The 21,473-nt window shown below is 40.7% G+C and overlaps 3 protein-coding genes and 1 pseudogene across 3 annotated transcripts; 3 read left to right on the forward strand and 1 right to left on the reverse strand.

Annotated features, from left to right (window-relative positions):
• Positions 1-2,756: 2,756 nt before the first annotated feature.
• LOC141015147 (DELTA-actitoxin-Aeq1c-like) lies at positions 2,757-3,965 on the forward strand. The gene is made up of 2 exons (XM_073489084.1): positions 2,757-2,860; positions 3,545-3,965. The coding sequence occupies exons 1-2, from the start codon at positions 2,757-2,759 to the stop codon at positions 3,963-3,965; spliced, it is 525 nt and encodes a 174-aa protein (XP_073345185.1).
• A 162-nt stretch (positions 3,966-4,127) lies between these two features.
• LOC141016094 (endonuclease domain-containing 1 protein-like) lies at positions 4,128-9,560 on the reverse strand. Its single transcript, XM_073490351.1, has 2 exons — positions 9,190-9,560; positions 4,128-7,779 (listed from the first exon to the last, which is right to left on the reverse strand). Exons 1-2 carry the CDS (start codon positions 9,469-9,471, stop codon positions 7,159-7,161), a joined length of 903 nt encoding a protein of 300 aa, XP_073346452.1. The 5' UTR covers positions 9,472-9,560; the 3' UTR covers positions 4,128-7,158.
• On the forward strand, positions 4,822-5,778 carry LOC141015226 (tereporin-Ca1-like). Its single transcript, XM_073489180.1, has 2 exons — positions 4,822-4,925; positions 5,328-5,778. The coding sequence occupies exons 1-2, from the start codon at positions 4,822-4,824 to the stop codon at positions 5,776-5,778; spliced, it is 555 nt and encodes a 184-aa protein (XP_073345281.1).
• A 1,503-nt stretch (positions 9,561-11,063) lies between the features above and the next one.
• On the forward strand, positions 11,064-15,599 carry LOC141015435 (UDP-glucuronosyltransferase 2A3 pseudogene; annotated as a pseudogene).
• Positions 15,600-21,473: the final 5,874 nt, after the last annotated feature.

A 21,473-nucleotide genomic window follows, 5' to 3' on the forward strand; every position in this document is an offset into this window, starting at 1 on the left:
AGTAAGTTTGTATTCTGTTCATATATATGATTTATTTTTATATTTGTTAGATTATTATGGTAGATTTTCTGCTCAAAGCTTTTTACAACACATTTTTTGTTCATATTGTATTGTTAATAAACAAAATAAACATTTTGTTTCTGTCATTTTTGAGTCATTTATAAAAAGGAATTTAGTATTGCTCTTCTATAATAACACAACTACACTGTCACATATAATAGTTATACTATATATATATATATATATATATATATATATATATATATATACATATACATATATAACATACTGTGTACTTACATTCATCATTAACTGTTCATTAAAATCTAATTAAGATTAGATTTTTTTTCCCAAAAATGGCATGTATTTAGCTCATAAACTTTTTTTAAAGAACTACTATGAATTATTTTACATTATTTTGCATAATTTTGTTCATCGTTTTTTATTTTCCTGTCAGTTTTGACTTGACCACAAGATGGTGCTAGAGGTTAAAAATGAAAGAACAGCAGCTGATCGATGATAACTGGATCTTTGAATGCTGTGATGGCTCAGCAGCATGTCTTGTTTATGTTGACTGGCAGTGTTTATAAAATGATCTGACACATTTGTCTGTTCCCTGATGAGGACATAAGCTTTGTGTGTCTTTAAAGGCCTCATTAAATCACTAATGTAATGAGCTCAAGTGCTCTCTGAAGTCATCCTACAGGGATTTTTGTGGGTCGTTGAGTTTTGTTGTACAGATAAAAGGGCAGTTAGTAGTTTCTGTCTGTCTGTGATCATTTTGTGTCTCTTTGTGATCATTTTGTGTCTCTTTGTGGTCATTTTGTGTCTCTTCGTGGTCATCATATGTCTCTTTGAACACATATAACGAGCTGTGCTTCATGGATCTAAAGCATCTCGATCACTGCAGTGACTCTCCACAGTAACAGGACGGTTTGGTGAAGCTCTGTAGGCTGACATGCCGCACATACTGCAAGTTCATTTACCTGCGCTGACACTGAACTTGTTTACATTTGAGTGAGATTGTGAGACACAGCTGCCTCCCTTGTTTGGAGACACAAAAGAAACATATTTCAAATACTCAACATGTGTGTGAGTTCTGTTGCAGAGAGACACGGCAGGAACACATAAACACACAAGACAATATGCCAGAAAAACACCAAGGAAATATAACAAGACGATGTTCTTGTTGTATCAGTCTAAATTTACTGATACATTCAGTTATTAAGAATATTGTGTTCGTTTTGTGTTTCTTTGTAGTTGTTTTGATTATCTCTGTGTCATCTGGTTTTTGTTGTACTTTTATGTCTCATTTTGTGTCTCTTTGAGGTTGTTTGGGTCTTTTTGTGGTTGTATTGCATATTTATGTTGTTATTCGCATCTCTTTGTGGTCATTTTGTGTCTCTTTGTGGTCATTTTGCATATTTATGTTGTTTGCATCTTTTTGTGGTCATTTTGCATCTTTATATTATGTTTGCATCTCTTTGTGATTGCTTTGTGTCTCTTTGTGGTTTCTTTGTGTCTCTTCGCAGTTGTTTTGTGTCTCTTTGTGGTCGTTTTGTGTCTCTTAGCATCAAGCCTACCCCTAAAGTCCTCAGGCTTGTTCCCAGTAGGCCGTCAGACATCCATCCATGTGTATGTTTGTGTGTGTGTTTCTGAATCTTTTCCGTTCCCGTCGATGGACCGACGACTTATTTAAACACTACCTAGCGATCTATTCAGTGCCTGCTGCAGCAGGGCGACCTGCAGAAAACAAGGAGAGGGTGTGTTGCATGAAGTTGTAGCTCATTTATCAACATGACATCTAATGGAACGCACTCAAACACAACAACTGCACTGTGACAGTTTTTTTAAGGCGGTGATAAGAAGACTGACAGTGCATGTAACAAATGAATCTATCCCCAACTGTCACAAAGTGTTCTGTGAGTTGAACCGGTTTGGGTTTGGGCTGCGACTAAAATGAGTCACCATCATCAGATGTACTGGCAGTCTGATAGGTGTGTCTGCTACTCTTTACTTTTTAAATCTCAGCAGACATTCAGGTATTTCATCCACCGACTGTCAGACACTGAGGGCTTATCTATTGTTCACCCGTGCAAGCAGTGATTTCCCATCTTGTGCCAAAGTGATCATCAGTACTGAGTCGTTTAAATCACACAATGTTTCTGTTCTCCAGATAATTTCACTGTAGCTGCAGACTTTACAGTTCACACTGACATCATTATACAGGTAGGTTTCTGCAGATCTGACAGCGGAGCACAGACACACCTCCTGTCAGCTCACACTGACGTGAGGTGTGACTCTCGCAGGGAGGGTGTGACTTCAAACTTGTGTCCGATCCAAAGTCAGACCTGTTTTCAGAAGCCTCTCTGCCATCCTGTGTGAGACATAAAGTAAGTACATTTACTTTTACATAATTATGCAGCAATCACCAAAGATAGGATTGTTTGGAAAAACAAATGTCTGGTGCTAATATTGGTAGATAATAGTGTGTAGTAATGGTTAGTAGAGATGCATTTAGCACTTTATCTTGTGGCAAGGTGAAACAGTGTGCTGCGGGAGTGTGACATTATGCATCGTACTTGTCGTTTAGAATAGTTGTTTGCAAGCCTCTTAGCCATGAAGGTAAAATAAAACACACAGCACATCAGTCAAATTATTCTTCCTTCAGGGTGATTTCAGTTCTAATGATGATAAATCCTTCACAGCTCTTTTCTTCACCTCTGTCATTCAGCCGTCGTCCAGCAGCCGCCAACATGCCCGAGACTGCAGAGTCCCACGCTGTCGCCCTCACCACCAACCGCATCTGTGTGATGGAGATCACCAACCTCAGCTCCATCTACTGTCTCTGGAAACCACAGTAAGACTCCCTGTTAGTCAGGGTGTGATAAATTACCATATATACATTTCCACACAATACAAGTATGAAAAAGAATAGAAGAAAATTATATTAAAAATAGAAATAATAATAATAATAAATGATTTCCCTAAAACGCTGACTTTGTTTTTAAATTACATAACTTCTATGTAAAGTATATAATTGAATGTATTTCCATCATGTGGAGATGATGTAAATAAATTAAATAACTTTTAATAAACAATTTATTTAAGTATCATGATTAAAAATTGCATTAAAATTGCATAACTCAACATGATGGAAATACTTTAGATTAAATTATATACTTTACATCGAACAGACATGAAGACATGACGTCAGTGTTTTAGGGAAATTACTTTTTTGAGTGTAATGTCTCTTTCAGTTAAAATCTAGCTTTAGATGTGCAGAAAAGTTAAAATATTCTCAACTTCTCAGTGCAAGGCAATGACACCACAACATGAATGATGTGCAACCCTGACCATGCTGTTTTGCCTGAGGTGCTTTCCAAGGTTTTTTTGAAGCAACTCGGTATGATCAGGACGTGATACCGCCCTGATCACACCAACAAGATGCCAGGGGGTGGGGCTGGGTTCAATGTCACAAACACTCCACTCTCAGTACTTCTTCCACCACTAATGACTGCGTCCTTCCTCTTCTGCCCTCCAGGGTTCACATGGAAAGCGGCTTCCCCTTCAGCCCTCCCACGCCGACCTTACGCACCAACATGACCGAGGTGTGCTCCTTCACCAAGGACGACAACACGGCATCGGGCGCCGTGGGCGTCTTGACCTATGAGCTGTTCAACATGCAAAAACGCTCCTCCAAGGAGATCATGGCCATCATGTTCTCTGTGCCGTTCGACTATAACTTCTACAAGAACTGGCTGGGGGTGGGCATCTTTGATAAGTCGCAAACCTGCGATGAGAAGCTGTTCAAGCGCATGTACAATGACGATCAGGTCAGCTTCGTGCGCCATGAGGCCAACGGCTCAGGGGTGAAGTTCCAGGGAAAAACGGTGGACGTGAGGGCCACCATGTCCGATGAGGGCAGGGCTTTTCTTAAAATGGAGCTGTATGACAGGATGTGAGTCTCTTTGTAATGCTGTGAGAATAAACAGCAAATAAGTGGAATAAATCTTATAAAAACACAGTCGATGCAGATATTCCTGAAAACCTACATGCCATTTGTCTGTCATGCACGTCATGTACGGGTGCTGTAAATGAATAAAAATCAATCTCATGAACCTGAATGTCTTTGGTATCGTCTTTAATTTGTATGATCACAAAGGTTTGCATGCAGCAACAACAAAATGAAAAGTCAGTTAAAAGATTTGCAACCAGTGGACACAACACGAATCATTCCTCACTGTGGGTGAAATCATTTCATCAATCACACTGTTGTCTTCACGGTCAGACAGTGAAAACATCAGATATACAATAGGAGGTGTGGTGCATGCAGACGCAATGCGATGTGAGACACGAAAAGCTGAACGAACCGGCTCCTCGCTTGGAAAAACAAGATTATGAAAACAAAAAGACAAAGTGATGTTGTAATGGTTGGCTGCACCCTGTCTTCACGCCTCTGTGTACATACATCAGGTGAGGACAGGACAAAAAAGTCTGAGACAGTGAGCAACAGGGAGTAGGTGTGTGTCCTGGGTGGAGACAGTTTTGGGTGGGATTTAGGTGTCACACATTCCTCGAACGAGAAAGATCTACAGAGTGAACCCAGTGTTTCAAACCTGACACTACCTGAGCGAGCTGCACACCTCTGATCCGGACAGGTAAGCGTCTTTTTCCTTACTGACAAATACTATTTAGTGAATTTTAAAGTACAGAAGAAGGATTTCGCACTGTAGATATTTTATCATAGTCACTGTAAACTGATCTGTAGTTTAAACTCTGCACTTCTTGCACTCTGTCGCAGCCTTTAGGAGCAACAATATGAGTGAATCAGCAGAAGCTTTGGCTGTGAACCTCAAAAGCCGAAGAAATGTGACCATTGAGATCACCAACATCACCAATACCTACTGCCTGCTCGACCCTGTGTAAGTATTGTTAAAATAATAGTGCATGTTCATGAACTTTGCATGGATAAACTGAAGTTAAAGCAACATCATGTAACTTTTTCACCATACAATAACAGCTTCAAAATCATGTTGATGGTACAGTGACTTGTAATGGGGTGAATGGTGTCTCTGTCACTTGTTTCTGCACTGTGTTACTTCAGTGAGAGGGCAGGATCACAGCGTTAAATACATTGTGTGACTTAGTTAGCACCTTCATTACGTCTGACAAATTGCTGCAGATCAGGATTTGTTTTTAAGACGGTGGTGTTGCACATTTTTAAGATACAAAATGTTGCTTAAAAAAATGCAAGTGCAGGTTAAATGATAAGGCGCCAGTTTCTCATCCTCTTGTTTTTGCCCTCACTTTTATTCCTCTTACAGGGTTCACTTGGAGAGTGGCAACTGCCACAGCCCACCCCAACCCATCGTGCGCCCACTGAAAACCGAGGTGTGCAACTTCAGCAAGACCAGTGCCAAAGCCTCCGGCGCGGTGGGCCTCCTGGCCTACGACCTGTTCGAGAAGAACAGAGGCGGTACAGAGAAATTAGTCATAATGTTCTCTGTGCCCTACGACTATGGGACGTACAAGAACTGGGTGGGCGTAGGACTCTTTGAGATGGGCAAAGAGGTCAACGAGGGTCTGTTCAAAGAGATGTATTACAACAAAGAGCAGGTGAACTTTGTGCGGGCAGAGGCCACCGGCTCTGCTCTCGTATATGAGGGCAGGAACCATGATGTCATGGTCACCATGTCTCCTCTGGGCAAGTCCATCATGAAGGTGGAGTTGTGGGACAAGCTCTTCACTCCTAGAATGTCACAGGGTCCTTACTAAGATGATGCATTTCTGTCAAAAATAATAATCCAGTTTGACACACCAGTGTGTAGTGTTACACATGTTAAAGCCTCTGTACACATGTGCTACTGTACCATCTGTTCATGCAATAAATCCACAACAAGTCTGATATGACAAAACCTGTGTGTCAGTGATCATTACAAGAAAAAAATAAATTGGCAAAGCTTCAAAACAATTGAGCCAACTCATGGAACAAGTTTGTCTGGATGACTCTTCTCTGCAATTAATAAACCTGCGTTTGTTCTTGATTTAAAGCAAAGATATAATTTTACTCATCATGCACGTACAAGAATAACCTGAATTATTTTGTAAATGATAAGATTAAAGAAAAATGTATTTCCTTAAAAATTAGGTTTCCGATGTTTCTTTGTATGAATTCTGTTAAGATTACGCTGACACAGCTTGTATATAAGCTTGAATAAGGTCACCACCTAGTGGTCCAAAGTGGTTGTTGCAGTGGAAGCATTAAATTCTACATGTACTTAGACAAAAGGAATACCATTGTATATACATTTTGTGTGGATTAATCAAACAAAATAAAACTTTTTTATAAGTGAGCTTTAGATATTTTTAATCTAAGCTATGTTAAGCTTTGTTTCCCCCTGTTTCCTGTCTTTATGCTAAGCTAAAATAAAAATCTCCTGGCTCCATCTTTGTATTTAAACCAGAACCACAATCCTTCTGAATCGAGTAGTTTATGTGCCTACACCTAACAAAACCTTAACCATTTAAACGACTAACATGTGAAGTGAATAACATTAATTATCTTGTTACAATGCAATGTACTGCTGGGAAACCTTAGGTCCACCGTTGCAGACCATGTCCACCCCCTCACAGCGACGGCACTCCCCAGTGGCAGCACGGAAATTGCTTTGCCATAGGACCGTGACGAAGAGCTCAGGGCGTCGACCTGGCCTCCAAACTCCCCAGATGCCAATCCGATTGAGCCGTGGGACATGCAGGAACAAGTCCGATCTATGGAGGCTGCACCTCGCAACCCACAGGACTCAAATTAGCTGCAGCATTAAAAACACTGACACCAGCTACGTGTATTCAGAATTTGACACGGGTGATGTGAACAGCATATTCTGTTATGATACTCCTAATTAGGCCTTATTCTGAATGTAGCATTTTCTGATTAAGACATGTGGGATATGCCGGTATTAATCTTGCTTTTGTTCCGGCGTGTCCCATGGATGCTCGATCCATTAGGATTCTGGGGAATTTAGATGCCAGGTCGAATCAACAGGAGCTTTAACTGTCAGTAAAATTCACCAAATGAGGAAGAAACGTTGTACTTATATTTGTCAGAATTACATGAAATGAGCATTAACACTTTGTGTCTCCATCTGTGCAGGATCAGTCTGATCCAGAGCACTGCTCATAAAAAACACTGACAACAGTTTTGAACCTGTCCTTCAGATACATCTCAAGTGTTTCCAGTGGCATTTGTCTCACATCGTATCCCCTGAACTGTTTCTTAGCTTGCTCACTTATGGGCACAATCTCCTCGGTGCTGTTGCGGTCGTTGCGGCCGATCGCAGCGTAAGTGGGAAATGCATCCTTGAGTATCTCTGGAAGACTGTTGTTGTAGTTTGGGCAGCAGTAGGCCGACCACATATACTCTGGCACAGCCACGCGATGATTCTTGAGCCAACGTTCGTCGTTCAGATACGGGATGATGCCGGTAATGATGTACGCCTCTCCGAGACAGTAGGCCTCCAGAGTTTTGCTGACATTGTTCTCCAGCAATTCCCAGGGCCCGTCATTTGAGCCTGCCTTCTGAGGAACTACATTAGTGAGGGTGAAGGTGGCTGAGCGGTTTTCGCGGCTCTGGTGGTGAAGGCTGGGGTTTAAATGTCCACGAGAGTAGGTGGAGTTAATGTAGTCCAGCTCCACAGCCTGGCTCTCGACCACGTTCTGGTCCAGAGGGCCCGGAGGGAAGGGGATCATGTTGCCGTCAGCTCCTGGGTAGGCTAGCTGTTTATCGGTGGAAGGAAAAAGTGATGTAGTTATAAAGCTGACTACATGTCATACAGATTAAGGTATGAATTTTAGTTGAAAATATAAAAAAGATAAACAGTCTTGACTTCATGACGTTAATGTATTCTGTTGCAGATATCTAATGACGTTAGCATGCTAATCAGCTAGCCCCACCCCGTCTTGGTCCAAAGCTCCCTTGCTAGCGATGTCAACACCAACACTCCAGTGCTCCAATTCTGGACTGCTAGATGCACAGCTAACTGTGCTAACTAGTTAACTGCAGCAACTGTTAGCGGCAGATTACTCCCCCTATTTGTTTTGAGCATGAATTTGACAGGTGGCCATTTCTTACATATTGCACCTTTAATGCTCCACTCTGTGATTCAGAGGAAGACTGACCCGATAAATTAAGCTGGCCAAAATTATGTGGACACCCTCCAGCCATGCTAACAGCTTTCTCTGCTTAGACACGGTGGGTTTTTGAGGCTAATGCTAATAACAGCACCTAATATGCTCGAGAATGTTTTTGTATGTCATCATATATGTGTGGAGAGGATCTCTGACGGACTTCTGCATTTATTTTTTGCCTAAAAACAGTCGACATTGAGTGTAAAAAATACCAATATTAGCCTTCCAGAACCCACAATCTTTAACTTCCATGTAACTGTATAATAAGGTGATTAAAATTGTCTCAATCACATAAAATAAAACTGAAGATGGGACTTTTGTGTCCTACAGTCCTGGTTAAAAGTGAGGGAAAACTAAATGCTACAGCTTACATTAATATTTTAGTCAATAACGTGTTTCCAGTTTGAACTCCAGGACCATAAAGAAATAGTTTCCTAGTTTTGTTGTGCTCAGAGTTCTGACCTCAACCCCTATCTAATACTTTTGGGATGAACTGGAAAACCAACTGTGAGCCGATGACCCGATGTCTGTTTGTGTAAGTAGATAAAAGCCCGTGGGTTTTAAAGAGAGATCTTTAAATTGTTGTTAAATTGTCGGCTGTCCAATTACTTTTGGCCATTTAGTGTTACAGTTAACTTTCCAGGGCTATCGTATCTTAAAATATGAAAAGTATTGTTTGCAGTGTGGAGAGTTCAGTTCTCCTTTACTGGGGCTCAATTCCTCCTTTTCTTGTTATTTCCCAAAAACAGGTTACGTAAATGGCACCGAACTGGAACATCAGTCTGTACTAAGTTAACTAGACTGAGAGTCTTTTTGAGGATGTCAAAGGATAATGTCTTGTTTCAGTACACATCTGAATAAACCAGCAAAACCTGTAAACATACTTCTATCTTCTTTGGACTGTTCCTCTTAATAGAAAGATGACTTTCACATTCTTTGTACTTTAAATTAATGTTTCAAATCAATAAATCAGACAACAAGATATTTAAATATCCTCACCTGTGGCTCAAACTTCCAAGATGCAGAGGGTCTCTTTCCTGCCGGTATAGAGTAAACATATGCTGAAAACCACGGGGAGCGACGAGGTCGACTGTACAACGTGGCGAAGCGGTACTGGTTGTAGTAACGCTGGCAGATGGGGGTCCCAGACAGACCTTTAGGAGGCCAAGACTTGTAGAAAAACTGCAGGCATGGAGCGAAATCCCCAACATCAGCTGCACACAGGCACCAGCCTCCAGCGAAGGCCAGGACGAGCACAGGGAGAGCGGAGTGAGGTGACATCGTGACAACGTGCCTTCACACAGACTCTCAGTGAAATGCAGTGAGGCATGAATTCATTGAAAGCTGTTCCCTTTGCATGAACACATGACGTCTCAGTGAAAGCAGAAGAGGGTTCAACATTAGTTTCACACATCTGTTTTATTTTTGCTTACGTACCATGATTGTTGCAGACAGGAAGGCACCAGGTTCAACAAGGGGAGCTTGAGAGGACAGAGAGGGGAAGGACTTAAATAAAAACAGGAACAGGGCAGTGCTAACAAGGCTGATGTGAGACAGGTGTGGGGAGGATCACAGGTGAGCAGGGAGAAAAAAAGTGACGAGAATGAAAGACTCAAAGGCCGAATCAAGACCTCCAACCACTGGACTTGTGGACTCTGGTTCACTGTTATCACATTAAGTCTACGAGTATGTGAGACTGCAAGAAAAATATAAGCCACTGATAGACAGGCCCAAAGACTACAATAATAAAATGTTTTATTACCTTCAGTCCATACTTCTAAATATTTCTGTATTATGATGTGGTTGAATATTTTTTATGGCCAACAAGATTTAAGGAACGGTACAATAAAGTAATTGCTTTTAGTTGTAGTTGTTTTAGTAGTTATTTTCTGGATGAATGATTCGTGGACTTCCCACGAACGTGCCGGAAAAGTCGGACATTTGGATGCAGCCCAGTACTTGGACTTGGTCAATGGACTTTTCCAGTCTACTGACCACTCAAAGCGCTTTACAACACATTAACACATTCACACACAGATTCATACACTAATGAAAGAGGCTTCCACCTGCTCATCAGGAGCAATTTGGGGTTCAGTATCAGTAGGAAACAGTACTTCGACATGCAGCCGTGGGAGCAAGAGACCTTCCGATTACTGGACGACCCGCCCTACCCCCTGAGGTACAACCGCCCCGACGACTTGCTCCTATACACTCAGCCATGCTCATGTTAGGCAAGTACTCAGAGCATCAGTGACATCAGTGAGGTGAGATTTCTGCACAAAGCCCAAAGGATACTAAAAGAAAACACCCACCCCAGCCACAGTCTGTTCACCCTGCTGCCATCTTACAAAAGATACAGAAGTATCCGCTGCCGTACCACCAGACTACAGAGCAGCTTCATTCACCAGGCTGCTTTTTCTTCTAGTTTTTAAACCATTGTGTTGAAAATAATACATTTACCTTGTAATATTAAAAAGTAGAAAGTACTCAAGAGTATAAGGACAAAGAATTTAATTGTCAGCTCCTGCTGCACTGTAACAAATAAAGAGCTTCCCGTCCCTGGACATTTTTTTTGCACGATGAGCTCATTGTCCAGATCACAGCAGGCGATAAAAAGAAACTGTTTGGGGGAAAATATTGTGTTACTCCCCAGTGTGTGTGCATGTGTGTGTGTGGGTGGATGTGTGGGTGGGTGGTTGCATGACTCTGTGCATTCCTGTGTTTGAGTGCATACAGCACAAAGAGAGGACGTCCTCTGTGGGAAAACTCTCTGCCTCTCCTCCCGTTTCAAAATATACACACACATCTGAAGTTCATTTGTCAAACCCACCCTCCCCCACCTCCCTCCCGTCCTTATGTAACACAGTAATCGGGTTTGGAGTTTGGATTCCTGTCCGTGCAGGAGCTGGACTTCACTTATCCAGAGGCTCACACTTTATTTCTCAACTTTTTCAGAGCTTTAAGGTAGGCTGCAACGCTGCACACAACACACATTCACAGCTTTTCTGAAGAACTGACTCTGTTTAGCTGACACTAACTTGTGCAGGACTCTAAAATAACTATGTTCAACAGTTTCTAATCACAGGAAGTATCTGATCTGTATGCAAGAGCGCGTGCCGTTAGATTCCTATTTTGGCTTTCTCAACCTGCAAAGAGGAAACTGGATGCTGGAGGGCAATGTTTTTAGCCTGGTAGCAAGTCCCTGCTGAACACAGATGTGACCTTTGATACCAGGCTTTAGTCAGTCCAACATGGAAGTGTTAGAGCAGCAATTCAGGTTTGTTTTTCAAGCAAAGGCACTCTGGTGTCCATGTTATGGCTTCTTGTCTGAGGGAAATTAATCCCATAAATTGGGTATTTTTATTGAATCAGACATAATGTTACTTACTGCAACTGCAACAGGTTGAGTAACTAACTCAACTTCTGACGTGTAGCTATTTTTTGGGCATCAGAGGATATTGTTTTACTAATTAGGAGGATACAGTGATTCCACATGTGTGAGGGTTGTTGAAAAGGACATAGTTCACATTGCTGTTTAATTTTTATCCAGTGATGAAAAATGAACTACATGTCATTATAGTTCTCGTTATCATAAATTCAGTTTCGGTCTTTGGTCCATCCAGCATCAATGGAAAGATTTAGATAGTCTACTGCCGACATAAACCCTCAACTCCGACTGGTAGCAACACTGAAAGTAACGTTAGCATACATCCACATCTAAAGCACTTGATAGACTTATGTTACGTTAGCTTACCTTTTTATAAATGGGGGTTTGCCAGTCTGTGTTTTTTCGTAGTTTATCACAGCTGCTTCTCGTCTGATTCTCAGCAGAATTCTTTAGCAGAATGAATCCCATAAATTGGATATTTTCATTGAACCAGTAAGGTTAGAAAAATGTACAACATGTCGTTATGGTTGTCGTTATAGTATGCAGCTTCAGTGTCCTCAGTAGTAGCTACAGGGATAGGTCTGAAAATTCTTATGGCTGGCTGCGATTCCCAGACAGTTAAATAAGTTTGTTAGTGAGAGGGTTCACAAATTTATAATTATTTGAATATGTACGTTTGCTCTTTTCCTCAGAGTTGACCCATGGCGAGCATCCCAGGAGTTTCACTTCTGTTTCTGGTGGTGAGTTTGGCCCTCCTGACAGGTCGGGGGGTCCAGGGCGGAAAGATCTTGGTGTTCCCTGTGGATGGCAGCCACTGGGTCAACATGAACCTGTTGATCCAGAGGCTTCATGCCAGAGGCCATGAGGTCACCGTGGTCCGCACAACCACCAGCTGGTACATCAAGGAAGACGCACCACATTACCGCTCCATCACTGTCACCCTGCCAGAAGCCATCAGCATAGAGGAGCAGGATTTCTTTGTAACCTTCCTGGTCAAGATGCTGGCGATTCAGAAAGAGGGAGCGTCTCTTATCAGCTTTATGAGCTTCTATTGGGAAATGCTCACTGCGCTTTCAAAAATTCACCAACAGGCCAGTCTGTTGGCGGTGGAAATGTTTGAGAACAAGACTCTAATGCAGAGTATTCGTGACACTCAGTTTGACATGGTGCTTATCGACCCGGGGTTGCCTGTTGGAGTTCTGGTCGCTCATGAACTGAAGCTGCCGACTGTATTTAACGTGAGATGGATCACCAGCGCAGAGGGGCATTTTGTGGTAGCTCCGTCTCCAACATCCTACGTTCCAACTTCAGGAAATGCCGTTTCGGACAAGATGACCTTTGGGGAAAGAGTCAAGAACGTATTCTTCTATGTTCTCAACACGTGCATTGACAAGTTCATAGTATGCCCCCACTATGATAGATTGGTAGACAGGTACTTTGGTCCAGATGTGAACTTCTATCATCTTCTCCAAGGAGCGGACATCTGGCTCATGAGGGTGGACTTTGTCTTTGAATTCCCCAGACCCACCTTGCCAAACATCGTCTATATCGGTGGTTTTCAGTGTAAGCCCTCTGAGCCTTTATCATCAGAGCTGGAGGACTTTGTTCAAAGTTCAGGAGAGCATGGAGTCATCCTGATGTCTCTTGGCACTCTCGTCGAAGGCTTACCTATAGAAATCACTTCCGAAATTGCTGCCGCCTTTGCCCAACTTCCTCAAAAGGTCATCTGGAGGCATGCCGGTGAGCGCCCCAACAATTTGGGCAACAACACCCTCCTGGTAAAATGGATGCCCCAGAATGACCTCCTGGGTCATCCGAAGATTAAAGCCTTCGTGGCTCATGGTGGTACCAACGGGGTCTATGAGTCCATTTACCACGGAGTGCCGATAATAGGCATACCTCTTCTGTTTGACCAGTTTGAGAACATTTTGAGATTGGAGGCGCGAGGAGCCGCGAAGGCGGTGGATGCGACCAAACTCACTCATCAGAACTTTTTAGAAGCGATAAAGGAGGTTCTTCACGATCCGTCCTACAGAAATAACATGAGGCGTCTCTCTGCTCTGCATCGGGATCAACCCATGCATCCCCTAGAGAGGGCTCTTTACTGGATTGAGTTTGTTATGAGGCACAAAGGAGCGTCACATTTACGCACTGAGTCTTATAAAATGCCGTGGTATGTCTATCATTCTGTGGATGTTATATGCGTTTTGATAGCAGTATTGTTGTTGCTGACAGCCATTGTAGTGGGATCAATACGATTCCTTTGCTTTAGACTGTGCAGGAGGAGAAAAGCCAAGCAGGAGTAGTTACAGACTCCTCACATCAGATTAGTCTTTATTAAAACAAGTCATCTTAAAGGACTGGCAATCATCTAGATTCTAGCCTCTCCCTAACAAATAGGTTAGGCCAAATTTTGCACTACTCCAGTGACATATCTCAACACTGAAAGAAGGATTGGCACCAAATATTTGTGGTTTTGGGGGAAATGTCTCAACAAATTTAATGGCTTGATTGTAAGGATGAATTGTAAAATCTTTGGCAATCCCTTATAGAGAGGAAGGTGCGTGACTTCAGCTCTCTGTAGTGTTAAATGCTAAATTTGTCCAATAATTTCATTTATATATATATAAACCAATGACTAATGGCATGACTAAACAAAGACATGATAAACAGCTGCTGATACGATACAGCAGCCGATATTCACAATTTTTTTTGCAATGATCCCTCAAATGTGAACACAAAGAAGTGTAACAAAGCCAGCATGTTTTACAGTTTAACGATTAACTTCTTTGTCTTAAGTGACATCCGTGCACTGAAACAGTAAACTTCACTTTTCAATTTAACAATTATAATTATAGATTACCGCAAGAATCTTTTTCTGCATTGTAACAAGTTTTCATATTGGACGACATATACACAGATACAGATATATCTGTGAACATCAGCTGATAATATTGTCCAGCTGACAAATCACTCAGGCTCTAGTTAGCGTAATTAACATTAACTTTTAGTCATGTTACAGACAGAGTTCAGCTTTTAAAGAGTAAGATTCAAGCACTTTTTGAGCACATTCAAGATACTTAAAGCAAACATATCCAGACTCTTGAATCCTTTATGGTCACATTGCTACTACAAATGCAGGTGAAAAATAAAGTTTACAGAATTCCTTTTTACGCACAGCAGTCAATGTATTTTCACTTTATTTTACCAGCTGTTCATATCAACTTTGATTGTGTGTTTGATCGTGATTATTTTATGATTGCTGATTTCAACACCAGGAGACAAGACATACGATGATGGAAATGTTTATTATTCAAGATTTTGGTTTACATGAATGATTGCGCCAAATTATGTTGAAAATGAAGTATTTTTCTAGGATTATATTCAAATACACGCATATTCCTCAAACATAATGATTTTTAAATGTTTTTATTTTCAAGACTTGACAAAGTGGTGACTTCAGTAGGAACAGAGCCATAAATGGGGTCAGAAAATTGAAAAGTATTAAGAGACGGACACACAGATTGTTGGTGTTGGTCGTTTCCTGAATACTTTTCATAATAATAACAATACATATAATATCATACCAGCATGATCTTTAACTGATGCATCCTAACACACATAAAAATGTCTTTCAGAGGACAGATGTGTAATTGTTTTGGAGCTTCTCAACATCACAATTCTTTAAGATTCTGCATTAAAAAGTCAGCGGATACGTTGATTTATTTCCAGCCGACATCTGTGTGCCTGTACTCAACTCCCAGTTGTGTAACAGCAAATCATCTGTAATTGGTTTTACTGTCAGCAGTTTATAAAGTATTTGAATTTTTCTGCAGAATGTGAAATTTAACGAGCTGTTGAAAAATACACGTTTCTCTTTTGTTTGATGTTTTTATGATGATCGACATTTCACAATGACGGATGTAACGTTATGTTGTTGAATCATCACTTGAAGAAAGAAAATGCAGTCTGTTACATCAAATTTAAGCTTATATAAATAAAAAAATAAGAAAAGGACAAATTCCCTGGCAGATGTTGTTTTTATTCCCTGCAACATGAGGACTAATCATTGTTTTATTTTGAAAGAAATCATTATAACTCAGATTTTAATACATGACAGCACTTGTATACATCATATAGATATAGTCCTATAACTGCCTAGATATAGAAAACTTCAAAGTAGTGTATTACTGCAATATTTACAATATGACATGTTAAAATGTTCGTGGACGATCTATAGGTTCTTTTCACAGATCCATCTGTAAGGAGTCTTACAGGATCCGTCCATCCAGGACTGGAGGGGGTCTTCACTGGTGTCTACGTGCCCACAGTCTTCTCCTAGAGGGTCGTCCAGCTTCCAGTCATCAGGCTCGGTCCCCAGGCCGGGTCTGCTTAGCCAGAATCTGGAGGACGAAGGGAGCAGCTGTGTTACAGTTCAAGTTTTTTCTTTTATTTTCTATTTCCTCTGTAGCAGCAACACATTGTGTCAAACCCAGCTGCTGCAGAGACAGTGAGTCCACTCAAATCAGCTCCAGAACTTACTGTACACCTGTCGTGACTGAGCTGCCGTCCACCCAGAACCATTCACCCTCCTCGTCTGCATCTGTCAGACCGATCCACAGCCTGGTGTCGCTCTGAACTGAAGTCTGACTGCTCTCAAAAATAAAGTCCTAAAGACAGAAAGATGGTTCAAATTATACAACTCCTGGGAAATTATTTTTTGTTACGCACGTGGCCTTCTTCTCGTCCTCTTACCTGTTCTGGTTGACTGCCGATGATGAGCAGGTCGCCCCCTTGTGTCTGACACCAGGACCTGCTGGAGCTCCAGGTGAGCGTGTGAGAGGAGACGTAGTAGCACTTGTTCTCAAACAGCCTCCAGGTGTCAGGACACTTTTTGCAAATACGTTCTGCAGAAACACATGAAGAAAGTGACCATTTCTCATATTATTATAGTCATATTACTCATATTATCGTATTATTATAATTTGAACCTCTTTACACCCGGTTTTCACCCTTTAATTCCCCCTTACAGTTGTTAAAATCATCTTATTCCACCCTGTCCTACAGTATCATGAACTGTAATCAGTCTGTTCCAGCTTGTCATTGAAGCTACAAGATATTTACTGTCAAATGTTCACTTGTACTGGAGGAAAGGATGTGTGGACTTTTGCCACTTCTGACTGTATACTACTATACTGTTACTCTCTCACCAAGATGCCTCCAAACTGTGAACTGTGGATTTAATCATCTGTACCTTTGGTCTTGTGATCAACCACAGGACAGTAGAGGTCTAAGGAGCGGTAGTCTGCCACCATCCTCTCCGTCTCGTTCCTCCTGTTGTCCTCTCTCTCTGCTGCTTCCTGCCTCTCTTTCATCAACGTGCTGCTCAGGTTCTGGTTCTCCTCCTGCAGCTCCGTCATGTTGTGTCTCGACGCCTCCTCACAGTCATCGTTCAACAGAGCTGTGATCTGCTCACTCTGATTTTTGATTTCTCCCTGAAACCTGTCGTTGATTTCCAGAAGTTCATCATTCTTGTCCTTCAGTTGAAGCAGCTCATCCCTCTGGAGGATGTTGATCTGGGAGAGTCTTTGTTCCGCTTGTTCTTGTAGCTCGTTGGACTCGACCAGATGTTTGATAGTTTGAGACATGTTCATCTTCTCCTCCTCCTGCTCAGACGTCAGCCGGACCAGACGTGCGTGTTCTTGTGTGAGCTGTAAGTTTGTAGAAGTCAGATTGACGATTTGCTCCATTAAGTCGGTGCTCTCCAGACTCAGAGCCAGATTAACAGACATCAGTTTGGCTGAGGTCCTGTTGAGGACTCTGGTCTGTTCTTCCAGCCAGGAGCTCTGCTCCTCCAGGACCTCATTGTCTCCTCTCAGGTCGCTGTTTGCTTTAGAGAGACTGACGTAGCTCTCACTGACGTTCTGGTAGTCAAACAGGAGGCTTTTCCATTCTGGCCTGCTGTCTGACTTGTTGTTATCTGAAAGTTAAAGACAAAGACTGATTACTTTCATTCAAACACGGCACAGATGACTTCAAAAAACTGTTGGATGTGGACATAAGCAACTGAAATAGTGAATATATATTAATGTTTTGTTCATGACTTGTTTCTGCTGCCCCCAAGTGGCTGAAAATATACATGAGATAAATAAAAAATCAGTTAGTGCAGGTTTTAAGATGTTAGCTTTGAACAGAGCCAGGCTAGCTGTTCCCATCCGCCTCCAGTCTTTATGCTAAGCTACGCTAATCACATCCGGACTCCAGCTTTCATCACGCAGACATGAGAGGGATGTCAAACTTCTCATCTCACCCTCTAAAAGAAAGAAATAATAAAATGTCGAACCATGTCACTGTATTCGTCTCATCAGCAACTTTTACTCACACAGGACAGAAAGCGCCACACAGGCCACGAGCAGCAACAAGCAGAGCGTTGAGAGGCCGACAACCGGGCAGAAGTGGTGACAGCTCAAGTTTTTCCTGCTGCGGAGGCAACCTGACGCTAAAAACAACAACAAACAGATTATTTATTATTATCATTATTATTGTACTTCTTCCTCTTCTGCTTCTAATTGTTATTATTTGTAGTATTAGTTTACAAGAAAGGGGTCAAGTTTGTGCAAACATCTCCTTCTTATCAAATCAGTTTTGTCTGTTACTGACCATGTCGTGTTTTCTTGAAACAAGTGCAGTACTTTTTTTTATATATTCATATATTCTTATTTCAAATGCAAATCAACCTGTTCCCTTCAAATCAAGTTAATTTTTCTTGATCCTCGCGCAGTGACATGCCAACTTTTCTCTCATTTTAAGATCCTGACTCTTATTTCTCCTTAAAATGAACTGATTTCTGTTTGAATCAGATGAAGTACAGTTTTGAGGACTTTGACTATAAAACCAAATTAAATAATAAAATTAATAATAAAATTCTTGAGCTTGTTCATCAGTATGTAGCAGTACAGGTTAGGATGAATTTGAATCATGTCAGGAAATGTAGTTTCAGTGCAGTTAGTTCTAAAGGAATCACTTCAACACCCCTTATTTAGCATTTGTAAGCAGTTTGCTGACATTTAACACTTATTAAATGTTGATATCTTGCTTATGAATAAGTAAAGTGTTGCCGTGCATGAGTTGCATATTACTTACATATTTCCTGATCCTGCTTGGCTGAAGTCACTGAGATTGAGCCGGGCGTTGGATTATTAGTCCAGGGGAGCCACCGATGACCGACCATTTTACCTGAATAGCAGCAGAGCAACAAAACAAGAAAACTGTCTTTTAAACCTCATGTCAGGGGTCACACGTGTGAAGTAAAGGATGCATTGTGTGTGTCACAGGTGTGAGATACGCGAGGAAACATAAATGCCCTACTTGTTGGGAATCAGCCCACAGATCTACACACTGAGTGAGTTTAGTGAGTCTAGACATCAAACAGAGCGAATACACAACATCTTTTAAAGCTTCTCAACATGTCGACAAAGTGATTGTGGTTTTCCTGTTATGTATCATCAAAGAGTCTCACAGTATCTCTTCAGACTGTCTACGCTACAGTGTGATTGAGCATCACACTGTATGTACACACAGACGAGCTTGATTTGGAAGTACTTTTTCTCTTCTTTGTACTTGTACTCCACTACAGTATAAAATATTGCAGTTTTTACTTCACTAAATGAATTTAAAAAGTCGAACATTAAAATGCAACCAACAGTTAAATGTAAGGTAATTGTAGTGATAATCAGTGATGGAATGTAACTAAGTACATTTACTCAAGTACTGTACTTAAGTACAGTTATACTTTATCCTTCCACTTCATTACATTTAGGAGGTAAGGTATTGTACTTTTTACTCCACTACATTTATTTGGTAACTTAAGTTACTAGGTACTTTGAAGATTACTTGCTGCAGTAACACATTTTCTAATTATCATTATCAGTTTTTTTATTTTTTTTATTGAATTTTTAGCGTTCAGAGTTTAAAAACACTGTTTTGGTCAGTCAATGCATATACAGTATATACATACATTTTATTTTTGATACTTAAGTACATCTAGTATCAGTTACTGTAAGACTTTTACTCAAGTACTATTCTTATGGGTGTCTTATACTTTTACTAAAGTAATGTTTTAACATAATATCTTTACTTTTACTCAAGTATGACTTGATAACACTGATAATAATCCTGCACAATACAATATCTTGTGTAAAACCTAAGAATGTAACTAGTGATGGAATGTAACTCAGGAGCTGTACTTAACTTAAATGAGGTACTTTTACTTGAGTGTTTTCACTTTTTTGCAACTTTATATCCAGCACATGTCAGACGGAAATATTGTTCTTATTACTTTAGTACATTCATGTCTGTAACAGATCGTACACACAGTACGCATTTAATTTAATGACCAGCTTATAAAATACACTACGTTGTTGAAGTACAGGTCAGTGTATTATAAACAATAATCCAACAGCATAATAAACAATAAACTGTATTTATAAGGAACTGTTCATTCTTAAAGTGCAGCTCAAAGTGCTTCAGAGAAGAAATAAAGTCAAAACATATGAAATAAAATAATACAGATGATCAAAAACAAGTTGGTTGTGGCAAAACCATATAAACTTCAAAATGAAATATTCCCTCCAACTTTTACAGCTCAAGGAAACTGCTGCTGAAAACAAATTCCTCATGACTTACCTGAGTTAATGTCCCTCTCAGAGCAAGAACTGTCCTGACTGTGAACCTCCATCTCATTTATAGCCTCTCACCTCCTGCTGCTTCACCTCCTATAGGTGTAGACACTAACGGCCCGTTCTGTTTGAAGCTAGCTTATCTCTCTCTTTTGTCAGGTTTAAGAAACTGGCTATTAAATCTATTTAATGGACCACCTGATTTATTTCTATATTCAGCAATAACTTTGTTTTTCTTCATTTGATCCAGTAGGTGTCACTGTGTCCATTTGCACGATGCACTTCATTAACTGTGGACACACTTCTCTATATGTCTATATGTGCTGTTGCTCTGTTTTGAGGTCTGTTTTCACACTTTGGGGCCCCCAGTTCCTATATGGTGCAATCTTACTGCGACGGCACACAATATTTTAGACCAGTGGTTAAAAAAAAAACCACGTATTTCTCTTCTTCAAAATCCTGTTTTTTTCTCTGAACTTTACCTTGTTTTTTTGTGAATTTATGTAGGCTGTAACCACAGAAAATACCAGTCTGTCCCCCCAAATATACAGCAGAAAATATGAAATTAAATTAAATATGTCCTCCTTTTGCGTTCCGTCTCATTATTTCTGATTTATTTTTGATTTATTTCTGTTTCTTGTGGAAACAACAATTGCAGTAATCATGCAAGTCGTGTTCCAAAGTACAAAAAAAGTCATCCTTGAGTAAAAGTATAAAGATATTGTGTTAAAATATTACTCTGGTAAAAGTGAAAGTCACCCATACAAATAGTAGTGAAGTAAAAGTCTTTAAGTATCCGATATTAAATGTAAAATAAATCCGTAAAGTAACAAGTAACTAAAGTTATCAAATGAATGTAGTGGAGTGGAAGTATAAAGTAGCAGAAAATGGAAATACTCGACTAAAGTAAACCTCAAAATCTTCATCAAACAAGCTGAACTGCTGTGAAGTGCTGCAATTAGAAAACAATAAGAGACGGCACTGTCATGTAACGGTGTGACTGAGTGCTCCAGTAAAATGTGAAACATGCCGCCAGCAGCAGGACGTCTGTTGACAACAGAGGCTGTGAGATAAGAGACACAATCCTGGGAGAATCACCTGCAGAGATCTGCTCTGAACAAACACACTGCTGCTGATGTGTGTGAGAGAGAAGGAAATGTAGATCATTGTTATATCAGCCTCTGTCTCCTGTCTGTGGAGCACCACACAAACCAAAT

This window comes from Pagrus major, chromosome 20, assembly GCF_040436345.1.
Source record: "Pagrus major chromosome 20, Pma_NU_1.0".
Lineage (NCBI taxonomy): Eukaryota > Metazoa > Chordata > Actinopteri > Spariformes > Sparidae > Pagrus > Pagrus major.